The 12,958-nt window shown below is 38.8% G+C and overlaps 1 protein-coding gene across 9 annotated transcripts in view; it reads left to right on the top strand.

Moving 5' to 3' along the window:
- CFAP210 (cilia and flagella associated protein 210) overlaps nucleotides 1–12,362 on the top strand; it is a 56,656-nt gene extending 44,294 nt beyond the window's left edge. For 3 of the 9 annotated variants that reach the window (XM_015432334.3, XM_074009414.1, XM_045367216.3), the window contains 4 exons: nucleotides 2,824–2,963; nucleotides 6,493–6,685; nucleotides 8,016–8,180; nucleotides 11,922–12,362. In XM_015432334.3, coding sequence (XP_015287820.3) covers nucleotides 2,824–2,963; nucleotides 6,493–6,685; nucleotides 8,016–8,180; nucleotides 11,922–12,263 — 840 coding nt within the window. In that variant the 3' untranslated portion in view covers nucleotides 12,264–12,362. Of the gene's footprint in view, nucleotides 1–115; nucleotides 322–419; nucleotides 521–2,823; nucleotides 2,964–6,492; nucleotides 6,686–8,015; nucleotides 8,181–11,921 lie in introns of those variants that run through there. The other 6 variants (XM_074009417.1, XR_012421201.1, XR_012421202.1 and 3 more) reach the window with 6 other exon arrangements.
- Nucleotides 12,363–12,958: the final 596 nt, after the last annotated feature.

Genomic DNA, 12,958 nt, shown 5'->3' with positions numbered 1-12,958 from the left:
ATATACAGGTTTAAAGTGCAGGGGTGTGTGGTAACGGCAGCTATAGAGTTAACAGGGACTAAGACACCACCTTCTCTTTTTTTTACTCTGTTACTCTTTTTTTTTTTTTTTTGAGATGGAGTCTTATTCTGTCACCCAGGCTGAAGTACAGTGGCATGATCTCAGCTCACTGCAACCTCTGCCTCCCAGGTTCAAGCAATTCTTCCTGCTTCAGCCTCCCAAGTAGCTGGGATTACAGGCACCCACCACCATACCCCACTAATTTCTGTATTTTTAGTAGAGATGGGTTTTCACCATGTTGGCCAGGCTGGTCTTGAACTCCTGACCTCAAGTGATCCGCCTGCCTTGGCCTCCCAAAGTGCTGGGATTACAGGTGTGAGCCACCACACCCAGTCTACTCTGTTATTCTTTGTACATAGATGGCATCTGTCCTCAAGTTTGCCTAATGGCCCTGAATAGCTGCTGGAGTTTCAGCCCTCACGTCCACATTCTGGATAGCAAGAAGGAAGAAAGGATGAAGGTAAAAAGGGAGTACTCTATTTCCTATCTCCTTCTCCTCCTTCTCCTCATCCTTCTCCTTCTCTACCTCCTCCTCCTTCTCTACCTCCTCCTCCTTCTCTACCTCCTCCTCTTTCTTCTTCTTTCTTCTTCCTTCTTCCTCCTTTTCTTTTCTTCTTCCTCTCTTCTCCTTCTCTTCCTCCTTCTCCTCCTCCTCCTCCTTCTTCTTCTTCCTCTTCCTTTTCCTCTTTTTGAGACAGGGTCTCACTCTGTCTCCCAGGCTGGAGTGCAGTGGCACGATGTTGGCTCACTGCAGCCTTGACCTCCTGGGCTTAAGTGATCCTCCCACTTCATCCTGCCTGGTAGCTGGGACTACAGGCATGTGCTGCCATACCTGTCTAATTTTTTTGGTCTTTTTTGTACAGATGGGTTCTGGTACATTGCCCAGGCTGTTCTCCTTTTGAGGAATTTTCCAAGAAGTCCCACTTAACAGTTTTCCCTGAATCTCATTGATCATAATTTTGTTACATCTGGCTGATAAGAAAGCTGGATGTATAGTCTTTTAGCTGAGCATATTTCTACCCTGAATAAAATCTGGGTCCTGCTGCTAATGAAGCACAGAAGAAATAATCTTTGGTAGGCAACTAATTGTTTCTGCCATTTTCTTTTTGTTCTACTGAGTTTCAACTTTGTATTCTAAGTCTTCTGTTGATTTTTTAAATTTTAGCTATGAAAATTTTAATTCCTAAGACTTTTACTTGAAATGTTGTTGTTTTCATTAAAATCTAATTCTTGGATAATGGGTGGAATACTTTTTATGTCTCAAGTAGGCTTGGAGTAGCAGAGACCTAGTTTTTAATGCTAACTCTGCCATTTACTGGCTATATAACCTTGAGCTTAAGCTTTCAATATTGAAAAATGAGAATTAACTTTGTGTTAATCAACTCTATATTTTTTCATATTATAAAAAGTCTTTGTGAATATTAGAATAAACTTGGAGAAAACAGCAAAATAAAACTTGTAAGGAATTATCCAAAACAATCACTTTTAACAGTTTGCTGTTTGCTTTAGTTTTTCATGTTGATCATATTGACCAATATATCTCCTAACCAGATTATAGGCTTGTAAAATTAACCCATAAAATAGGAGATTAGTTAAGAGTGCTGGGCACATAGTAGACCCTGAGGTATAAATATATTGGAGGATTAAGAACTTTTACTTTGAATTGGTTTCTACTTATATAATAACAGATTATGCCAGGCACGGTGGCTCGTGCCTGTAGCCCCAGCTACTCTCGAGGCTGAGGTGGGAGTTTCCCTTGAGCCCCAGAATTCAAGGCTTTCATGAGCTATGATCGTGCCACTGCACCTTGGGCAACAGACACCCTGTCTAAATAACAGAATATACTAATATATCTATATATTCAGGCTATTGTGCTCAACGGCATCTGTTTTTATGATGGCTAACTCAGGCGGAGCTCATAGAACGTATGCTAATATGAACAGATTTTTACTTTTTGTTGTAAATACTAGTGACCTACTTTAAAAATTTGTTAGAATACATATCTGTATTTTCATATATGTATGCAAAAGCAAAGTCTGGACAAGAAACTAGCAATAGTGATTTGAGTCTGGAGGGAGGATTAGGAAGAGACATAGTGGATGGAGCGGAAGGACGCTCGCTACACTGTGTATGTAAAAAGCATTTTTGGTTTTTGAACCATATGACTATTCAAACATTAAATGAACTTTATATATATTTGGTGTATTTTTTCTTATTATACAATTATTTTTAATTGCATACTTTAAAGACATGAAATATTTGAAGAGACATACAGAAAATCATTAATAAGATATAAAAGTTACCTATTATCTCATACCCCAGAGGTAACTACTGTTAACATTTGACACATTTCTTCCAGTCATTTATACATTATAAAGTTGTACTTACATGTATTTGTGAAATTGGAATATACTATGTAATGTTACATATTCTGCTTTCCCCCACCTACATATTGATTATATTATTTGAATCACATCTCATGCAACTGAGAATATGATTTAACTATATTCTCCATGATTATTCTCTATGATTGAATATTTAGAGGTTGTTTCCATTTTTTGGCTATCATAAGTAACTTTGAGATAAAGTGCATGGCACTTAAACCTTTATGCACTTCTCTGGTCATCTCTTTGGGATAAAATTTCAAGGAGAGAAATAACTGGGTCAGAAGGTGTGACCATTTGACAGGTTCTTGTTAGCTGTTGATACGTTGAAAGATATTTTTCTTTGTGATAAGTTAATACATACAGTTTTTCCCCCAAGGAACATATGCAGGATAAACATATTATCAAAGCTGTAGAACAGCAGCAGCAAGAGGAAGAAGATGAAAAGATTAGAAAATTTATCAAAGCAAAAAAGTGTCTTATACAAATGGGGAAAGAAAAAGAAGCTGAAACACACAGGTAGGCTTTAATAATGTGTATAATAAAGTACTATCTGAAATTATTATGATTTTATGACTATTATGACAGTAGTCTTTAGGAACAGAGGTCTTATTTTATATATGACTAGAGCATTCAGTGATTTGATTTCAGTTTGGGATGTGGGTATGAGGACATCATCTTGTAGATGGTCAGAAATGCTGATCTCCTGTTCCAGAGGAGTATGAGCTGAAGATGGCTTTGTGAGCCATTGGTATATAAGTGGCAGTTGGAGTTGTGGATACAGATGAGCTCACCTAGGGTGGGTAGGTAAGAAATGAAGGTGGCAGAGTCCCTAGGGAACTCCATTTAAAAGTCAAATGGAAAAAGAAGATAATGTGAAGACCAACGAATAGTTTCCAGAGATTGGAGAAAAACCAGGGAAACATCAGGGAGAAGAGTCTCAGTAAGAAGGGAGCGGTCATCAGTGTTAGGTCAGTAATGGGATTAAGTATAATTTTTAAAATGAAGTATTCATCCAATTTAGAGGACATTGCTTATGTTAGTGATCAGTTTGGTATGGGATGTAGAGATAAGAGTAGGAGGCCAGATTGCAGTATAGGGGGTTTCTGTCTAAATCATGCTTTCCCCTTGTGCAGAATCCTCTGATGGCTTCACAACTCACTTAGTCTTTACAATGGCCCATAAGGCTCTCCACCTACCCAAATTTCCATCTTCCCAGCTCATCCCTCTCAGCCTTATCCCTCAGACCTCTTCTCTTACTATTCTCTCCTCTCCTTCTTCTCACCTGTACTGGACTTGCCTCTGCCTGCTCTAGGGAATGCTCACCTCCAGAGAGCATGTAACTTGCTTTCTTAACTCTGTCAGATCTGTACTTAAATATTACCTTGTCACTGAGGCTTTCTCTGACTACCTTATTTAAAATTATACCACCTCCCCAATTGCTTGTCAGTTTACTTGCTTTTCCCACCCTCGTTGCTTGATATATAGCACTATATACATTTTTTTTTTTTTTTTTTTTTTTTTGAGACGGAGTCTCGCTCTGTCACCCAGGCTCGAGTGCAGTGGCTGGATCTCAGCTCACTGCAAGCTCTGCCTCCCGGGTTTACGCCATTCTCCTGCCTCAGCCTCCCGAGTAGCTGGGACTACAGGCGCCTGCCACCTTGCCCGGCTAATTTTTTGTATTTTTTAGTAGAGACGGGGTTTCACCGTGTTAGCCAGGATGGTCTCGATCTCCTGACCTCGTGATCCGCCCATCTCGGCCTCCCAAAGTGCTGGGATTACAGGCTTGAGCCATCGCGCCCGGCTCACTATATACATTTTTTAAATTATTTATTTTGTTTACTGTCCCTCTCCTCCAGCAATCATGAAAGCCCCATGAGGACACAGATTTTTATTTTTATTAAACCTTTTTTTTTTTTAGAGATGAGGTCTTGCTGTGTTGCCCAGGGTGGAGGACAATGACTATTCACAGGTGTGATCACAGTGCCCTGTAGCCTCAACCTCATAGCCTCAAGGGATCCTTCTATCTTAGCCTCTTGAGTAGCTGGGATTAAAGGTGCGCGCCACCATGCCCAACTTTTTTGTTCACTGTTAGGTCTGTCCCCAGCACCTGGAATGGTGTCAGGAGCATAGTAAGCAATCAATAAAACTGTTTAAAATACTGTTTTTTGGAATTCTACCTGAAATGTCACCTTTTCTCTGAAAGCTTTCTTTTTTTCTCCTTTGTCCATATCATTTTCTAGCTTTCTCATGGCATTTATTACCCTTTGTCTTGGATAGTTATAAAGACATTTGCATAAATGTTTTTTCTCCACTTTAAATTGTAATTTCCTTGGAGTATGCATTGTATCCTTTCTCATCATTTCTCACATGCTGCTTTGCCAATTCACTCAGTAAGTGAATTTGTCACAACAAAATTATTTTTTATACAATTTCATAAATTAAAATGCCCCAATTTATTTAACAAAATTTATTTATTCTTATAATCTACCAGGCACATGCTTTGCTCTTCACTAGAGAGAGGACCCATTCAATTTCTGACCTGAGGAATCTCATAGTGAATTTGAGAGGCCAAAGTAGGAGGATTGCTTGAGGCCAGGAGTTTGAGACCAGCCTGGCCAGCATAGCAAAATCCTGTCTCTTAAAAAAAAAAAAAAAAGGAACCTTAAAGTGTAAAGGGAGAAATTTAAACAGATCAAGTCAAAAAAGTGCTGTGAATAAATTCCAGACAGAATATTGTGAGGGGATGGATATTTAGGATTTTGATAACTTTAATTATTAGATTATTTCTTTGATTTTATTTAAATAAAGGCCTTTTATAGCCTCAGCCTCCAATGATAGAGTAAGCAGGGTAGTCTGATAAAATATTGAAATATTTTCTGTGGCCAGGTGCAGTGGCTCACGCCTGTAATCCCAGCACTTTGGTAGGCTGAGGCAGGTGGATCACTTGAGGTCAAGAGTTCAAGACTAGCCTGGGCACATGGTGAAACCCCCTCTCTACTAAAAATACAAAAACTAGCTGGGTTGAGGCAGGAGAATCGCTTGACCCCAGGAGGCGGAGGTTGCAGTGAGCTGAGATTGTGCTACTGCACTCCAGCCTGGGTGACAGTGAGACTCTATCTCAAAAAAAATTTTTTTTCTTTAATTTTTTTTTAATAGAGTCTCACTCTGTCACTCAGGCTGGAATACAGTGGTACACAGTTCACTGCCACCTTGAACCCCTGGGCTCAAGCAATCCTCCTGCCTCAGCCTCCTGAGTAGCTGGGACTACAGGTCCGTGCCACTGCCTTGGCTAAGACTTTTTTTTTTTTTTTTTTTTTTGAGACAGAGTCTCGCTCTGTCGCCCAGGCTGGAGTGCAGTGGTGTGATCTCAGCTCACTGCAACCTACACCTCCTGGGTTCAAGCAATTCTCCTGCCTCAGCCCCCGAGTAGCTGGGATTACAGGCGTGTGCCACCACGCCCAGCTAATTTTTATATTTTTAGTAGAGACAGGGTTTCACCATGTTGGTCAGGCTGGTCTCGAACTCCTGACCTCATGATCCACTCGCCTCGGCCTCTCAAAGTGCTAGGATTACAGGCATGAGCCACCGTGCCCAACTTAAAAAATTTGTCTGTAGAAATGGGGTCTTGCCATCTTGCCCAGGCTGGTCTCTTAACTCCTGGGCTCTAGCGATCCTCCCACCTCAGCCTCGCAAAGTGTTGGGATTATAGGCATGAGCTACCACACCTGGCCTAAAATATTTTTCAATGTAGATAATTTTAAGATCTTATTTCTTACACACATACACACACACACAGAGAGAGAGAGAGAGAAAGAGAGAGAGAGAGATGTATTATACATATTACTCTCTTTGGATTTTAGAATATATGTACTTTATAGTTAAAAAATAATTCCCACTTAAAATAATCAATGTATGTAAGGAGCAATGGGGCTCCTGTTAGTTTTGTAAGAGATGACAAGTTATCTCAGACTCCCTAATTAAGTTATGTTGGCTCCACTGGACATCTGTTCATGAAGATTTGACAAGTATGGTTATTTTGTTACAGGCTTATGGAGAAACGAAGAGAAAGAATACATAACTTCCTGAGTGAACTATTGAAAGAGAAACTTGACAATGAAGATATGATTATTGCTAGAGATATTGCAGAAGCTGAGGCTGAATGGGAAAAAAGAGAAAGAGAAAAAGATGAAAAAAACAAAGCAGAATTAAAAACAATTGCAGAATATAGAGCCATTGTGGTAAACAATTCAATTATGAAAATAAAAATAGAAAGACAAAGTTAGGACCTTTCTACTATGTTTCCCATCCCATCTGCCTCTCTAACCAAAAACTAGCCAAGATATTAAAAACAATATATTACTTATCTTCCTGTATTTTTGAAATTGGACAATGTTTACTTCCTAACAAAGAGGACATGATCGGCCGGGCGCGGTGGCTCACGCCTGTAATCCCAGCACTTTGGGAGGCCGAGACGGGCGGATCACGAGGTCAGGAGATCGAGACCATCCTGGCTAACACAGTGAAACCCCGTCTCTACTAAAAAATACAAAAAACTAGCCGGGCGAGGTGGCGGGCGCCTATAGTCCCAGCTACTCGGGAGGCTGAGGCAGGAGAATAGCGTGAACCCGGGAGGCGGAGCTTGCAGTGAGCTGAGATCCGGCCACCGCACTCCAGCCTGGGTGACAGAGCGAGACTCCGTCTCAAAAAAAAAAAAAAAAAAAAAAAAAAGATGACATGACAGTCAGTTACAAATGAGATATTTATAGATGCAAAGTAATACTCTCTCCTGTTTCAGAACCATCTGAAACACAAAGGTTACTTATGTGGTATACTTTTCATTTGTATGTTTTAAAGACAAACCATGTAAAAATTATACATTTGTTTAATATTTCAAAACTTATATCTTACATGACTGTCATAACATTTAATTTGGATAGCTGATAGTTTATACACATAGGAGCAATTTTTTTTTTTTTTGAGACGGAGTTTCACTCTTGTTGCCCAGGCTGGAGTGCAATGGCGCAATCTTGGCTCACCGTAACCTCCGCCTTCTGGGTTCAAGCAATTTTCCTGCCTCAGTCTCCAGAGTAGTAGGGATTACAGGCATGCACCACCATGCCTGGCTAATTTTGTATTTTTAGTAGAGACAGGGTTTCTCCATGTTGGTCAGGCTGGTCTCAAACTCCCGACCTCCCGAGGTGATCTGCCCACCTTGGCCTCCCAAAGTGCTGGGATTACAGGCGTGAGCCACCACGCATGGCTGGAGCAATTAATTTTTTACTTACGTATTTCCCTTCCTTGAGAAGATCTTTTTTCTTTTCCTGTATTTTCTTTTTCAAGCCAATAAAGATTGTCCTGTACCACTTGGGTGTTTTCTGATATTCAGGAAATAGAGCAAAACCAAAGTAAACTGGCCTCATGGGAACCACCCAGGTGCATGCACTTTTCTGCTCCTGTATTGCTCCTGGCTGACTCTCCTCTGCTTCAACTCTCTGACTCTATGCCTTTTCAGACAGGACTGGTTGCTATAACTGGTTTTAATTTGTTTCCTTTGCTTTAAACGTCTAGATGAAAAATAAAGAGGAAGAAGAAAGACAAAGAAAAATAGAGGCTAAAGAACAATTGCTGGCTGTCATGAAAGCAGATCAAATTTTCTGGGAACATGAAAAGGAGAAAAAATACAAAGCTGATAAAGAACACCGAGAGGTTCAAGACGCCCATATTCAGCAAATGGTAATTATTCCTGAATGTTTATACTTATATTAGCAATAAGTATATAATACAGAATTCATGCTAGTTTTCTATCTCCCAAGCAGTTTATTTTGTCAGATAAGAAAAAAATGATCATTATGGTTATGGCTCAATAAAATATATTAAAAATGTAGGGTTAGTTTCTGTTTTTATCTCCAGTGAAGTTCCCATGCGAGTTTTATCTTTTAGATGAATGTTTATCCTTCTTTAGTGTCTATTATACTTTAGTAAATATTAAAGAAAATACAAATGCATGTGGCAGGCCATAATGCTCATCTTCTTTGTTTTACTTTTTTCCCATATCTCAAAGACTATGTTGATTGGGATCTCATAGGTTTCAGATTTGAGGTGAATGGAGATATCAGATTTTAGAAGATATGTAGAGGACCTAGCATCCAATCATTTGCAACTAAAACCTGTTTTTGAAATGGCTGTACCATTTTCCATTCCTACCAGCAATGTATGCGAGCACAACTTACTCCACATACTCATCAACACTTGATATTGTCATCCCCTAATTTTAACTATTCTAGTATAGTGATATCTTATGGCCTTATTTTACATTTCTCTAATGACCAAAGATAATGGACATCTTTTCACATCCTTGCTAGCCATCTGTATACCTTCTTTTGTGAAGTGTCTATTTAAGAGTGTTGCCAATTTTTAATTGGGTTTTCTTAGTGCTGAGTTTTTTAAAATTGATTTTTATTGTGGTAAAACATAACATAAAAAAGTACCATTTTAAGCATGATTAAGGGTACGGTTCAGAGGCATTGAGTACATTCACATTGACCACTCTACATCTCCAGAGTTTTCCATCATCCTGTACTAAAACTATACACGTTAAACAGTAACTCCCCATCCCCTCTTTTCTCCAGTCTGGGTAACCTCTGTTCTACTTTCTATCTCAATGAATTTGATTGTTCTAGGTATCTCATAAATGGAATCAGACAATATTTGTCCTTTTCTGTTTGACTTTTTTCACTTTTTTTTTTTTTTTTGAGACAGAGTTTTGCTCCACTGCCCAGGCTGGAGTGCAGTGGCGTGATCTCGGCTCACTGCAACCTCTGCCTCCAGCGTTCAAGCAATTCTCCTGTCTCAGTCTCTCAAGTATCTGGGATTACAGGTGCCCACCACTACGCCAGGCTAATTTTTGTATTTTTAGTAGAGACGGGGTTCCACCATGTTGGCCAGGCTGGTCTCAAACTCCTGACCTCAAGTGCCCGCCTTGGCCTCCCAAAGTGCTAGGACTCCAAGTGTGATCCACTGCACCTGGCCTCCATTTTTGAATTGGATTTTTTGCTGTTGGGTTTTAGAGGTTTTGAAAATATTCTGTATATTAATCTCTTATCAGATAACATGATCTGCAAATGTCTTCTCCCATCCCATGAGTTACCTTTTCACTCTGTTGATAATATCTTTGAGATATAAAAGTTTTTAATTTTTGGCCGGGTGCCAAAATAGTTTGTTTCAATCATGATCAAATAAGATCAGTATTTGGAATCCTTCTGATTTACTTGTTGAAGTCTTTAAGAAGTTTTCTTGATCAAATACTTGGTTCCTGTTAGGTACAATTTTTATAAATACTTGATTTTTTTTTTGCCTTATTTTCCAGTTTTCAGGATAGTTAATTAGCTATTATCTTCCAAATGTACTTGGAAAGTACTTTTACCTTCATCTATTAGCATTTTTAGGATTTTAAACTTAATTTTTTGGAACTTTTTCTTTATAAACTTATATTTATGCTTAATGCATATCAAATGTGAGGTACCGCCGGGCGCGGTGGCTCAAGCCTGTAATCCCAGCACTTTGGGAGGCCGAGGCGGGCGGATTCCAAGGTCAGGAGATCGAGACCACAGTGAAACCCCGTCTCTACTAAAAATACAAAAAATTAGCCGGGCGCGGTGGCGGGCGCCTGTAGTCCTAGCTACTCAGGAGGCTGAGGCAGGAGAATGGCGTGAACCCAGGAGGCGGAGCTTGCAGTGAGCCGAGATCGCGCCACTGCACTCCAGCCTGGGCAACAGCGTGAGACTCCGTCTCAAAAAAAAAAAAAAAAAAAAAAAAAAAAAAAAAAAAAAACAAATGTGAGGTACCAATCATATGTTCCATCACAGTAATTCTTTCCTTCCATTGTCACTTCCTTTCTGTGCTTCAAATGGTTCTTTCTGTTCCCTCAATATTTTTCTACATTTACTAAATTAACTTATCCAAATTGCTGCTTATTAAGTTCCCAAATATTAGCATTTTACCTTTGATGAGAGATAGATTTTGGCCTTTTTTTGACCTTTTCTCCAATCTTATTGTCATTTTCTACTTTTTAAAACTCTGGTATTTTATCCCCAATTTCACAAATAGTATGTAAACTGAATTTTGAATTGCAGCACCCAATAATGAAAAATTTGATATTTCACATTAAATATGGTTGCTCTGTTCCATCAAAAATTTAAATTTATGGTAGATATCAGGTTTGGACTACTGTTTTATGCCAACATTTTGGATTTTGAGAAATATTTTTATGAATATTAAATATATTCCTAAGTAGACAAAGTAACTGTTATTTTAAAAAATAAACTCAACATTTCTTAAAGTGCCACAGAGAATACAAATGAAAAGTTGCCAACCAGAGCATCACAGAAAAGCCATAAAAAGAATCCCATCCAATGTAAATTAATATAAACAATTAAAAGACAAAATTTGTATAAAATATTGGTAAACTGGCTTTTGGCAAATTGCCTACTTATTCCACTCAGTGCCTTCTCAACCTCCCTTGATAAATGTCACTCATTGTTCCAGTTTAAAATTTTTGGGAAATAATGTAAATGGTTTTAGTCCAGATATTCACTGCTGATTTAATCTTATGTGGCTGGGAACATGGTATATTGGGCTGACCCAGCACAGTAGAGTTGATTGAATTCCTCCAAAATAGCGGATGGTTAGAGACAATGGTGGCTGTGCATTCTAAACCACTAAAGTTCGCATCTTGTAAGTGGTTGAAACAGGATTCTAAACTCTGTTACCTGAGTTTTATCTAAATTTCATGTTTCGCTATGTCACTGTGTTATTTGCAAATGTATCACATTAGGCTATTAATAAAGGTTTCATTGAGCCACTACTTTGAGCATGATAGGAAAGTTTCTGAAATACATGATAGTATATAGTTGTTAAATCAGAACTTGTAAAATATCAATGAGTTTAGAAAATTATACCTACATTTTCTTTTTCTTTCTTTTTTTTTTTTTTTTTTTGAGACGGAGTCCCGCTCTGTCGCCCAGGCTGGAGTGCAGTGGCGCGATCTCGGCTCACTGCAAGCTCCGCCTCCTGGGTTTACGCCATTCTCCTGCCTCAGCCTCCCGAGTAGCTGGGACTACAGGCGCCCGCCACCTCGCCCGGCTAGTTTTTTGTACTTTTTAGTAGAGACGGGGTTTCACCGTGTTAGCCAGGATGGTCTCGATCTCCTGACCTCGTGATCCGCCCGTCTCGGCCTCCCAAAGTGCTGGGATTACAGGCTTGAGCCACCGCGCCCGGCCATACCTACATTTTCAAATGCTACCTATGCATGATAGGAAAGTTTCTGAAATAAATGATAGTACATAGTTGTTAAATCAGAACTTCTAAAATATCAATGAGTTTAGAAAATTATACCTACATTTTCAAATGCTACCTATATTTAGAAAGTTCATGTTCTTAACCAATATTGTTATATTTCCTTTCTTTTCCAAATAGGCCAAAAATAAGTTTAATGCAAAGCAAGCAAAACAAGCAGAATTAGATTATTGCAGACTTACTGAAGCTCTTGTGGCTGAAAAGGAGAAAGAATTTCAGGACTATGCCAGAGAGGTAATTGAACTTGAATCGGAAACAACAAATAAATATATTTACCCTCTTGTAAAAGCTGTACAGGAAGGACCTGGAGGTGGCCGTGGACCAGTGCTTGTGGATAGAGGTGGATTAAGACCCAGCTATCAGGCAAAAGATATTACTGGAGTCCAGCTCCCTTTTTATAATTCTCAGGGACCAAAATATAATTTTCAGAAGTCAAAGAGAAGGTTAGGTTTTACATGGTAGAAAAAAATTTTTAACATTGAGAAGACTAAGTTGTAGCATATATGAGCTTCAAATGTAAATGGATTTCTGTTAATAAAGCTGTTCTTCATCTAAGTACAATTATGTCTGATTTAATTGATCGTTCTCAGTATTTCTTTTGGGTATATATAAAACCCCAATTTTGAGATTCCTAACTGTGGTAAATTACACAAGTAAAATTTACTTTTTAAATGTACATTCAGTGGTATTAAGTACATTCAAAATATTGTATAGCCATGACCATTGTGTAGTTCCAGAATTTTTCAGTGCTCTGACTGGAAACCCTAGACCCATTCATTAAGCAGTGACTCCCCATTCCACTTCCCCACAGCCCCTGGTAACTGTTTATATGCTTTGCCTATACTGGGTATTTTGAATAAACAGAATCATACCGTGGCCTTTTGTGTCTGGCTTGTTTCACTTAGCATATTTTCAAGGTTCATCCATGTTGTGCCATTTATCAGTGCCTCATTTCAGTTTATGGCGGAATAATATTTCTCGATATATTTCTTTTCTCCTCAGCAGAAATTCATATGCTTATTTGTTTTGTCCTTCTGTGGTTAGTATCAGATAACATTAGCAGCATTACTACACTAACAATAGGATTATTGAATGAAGTTTAAGACTTCTTTGTGGTTTATTTTATGGAGTATATCTTATTAGACATGTACACATTA

Source organism: Macaca fascicularis, chromosome 12 (assembly GCF_037993035.2).
Source record: "Macaca fascicularis isolate 582-1 chromosome 12, T2T-MFA8v1.1".
Lineage (NCBI taxonomy): Eukaryota > Metazoa > Chordata > Mammalia > Primates > Cercopithecidae > Macaca > Macaca fascicularis.
The sequence above is the reverse complement of the archived record's forward strand: the minus strand, read 5'-3'. Positions and strand labels throughout refer to the sequence as shown.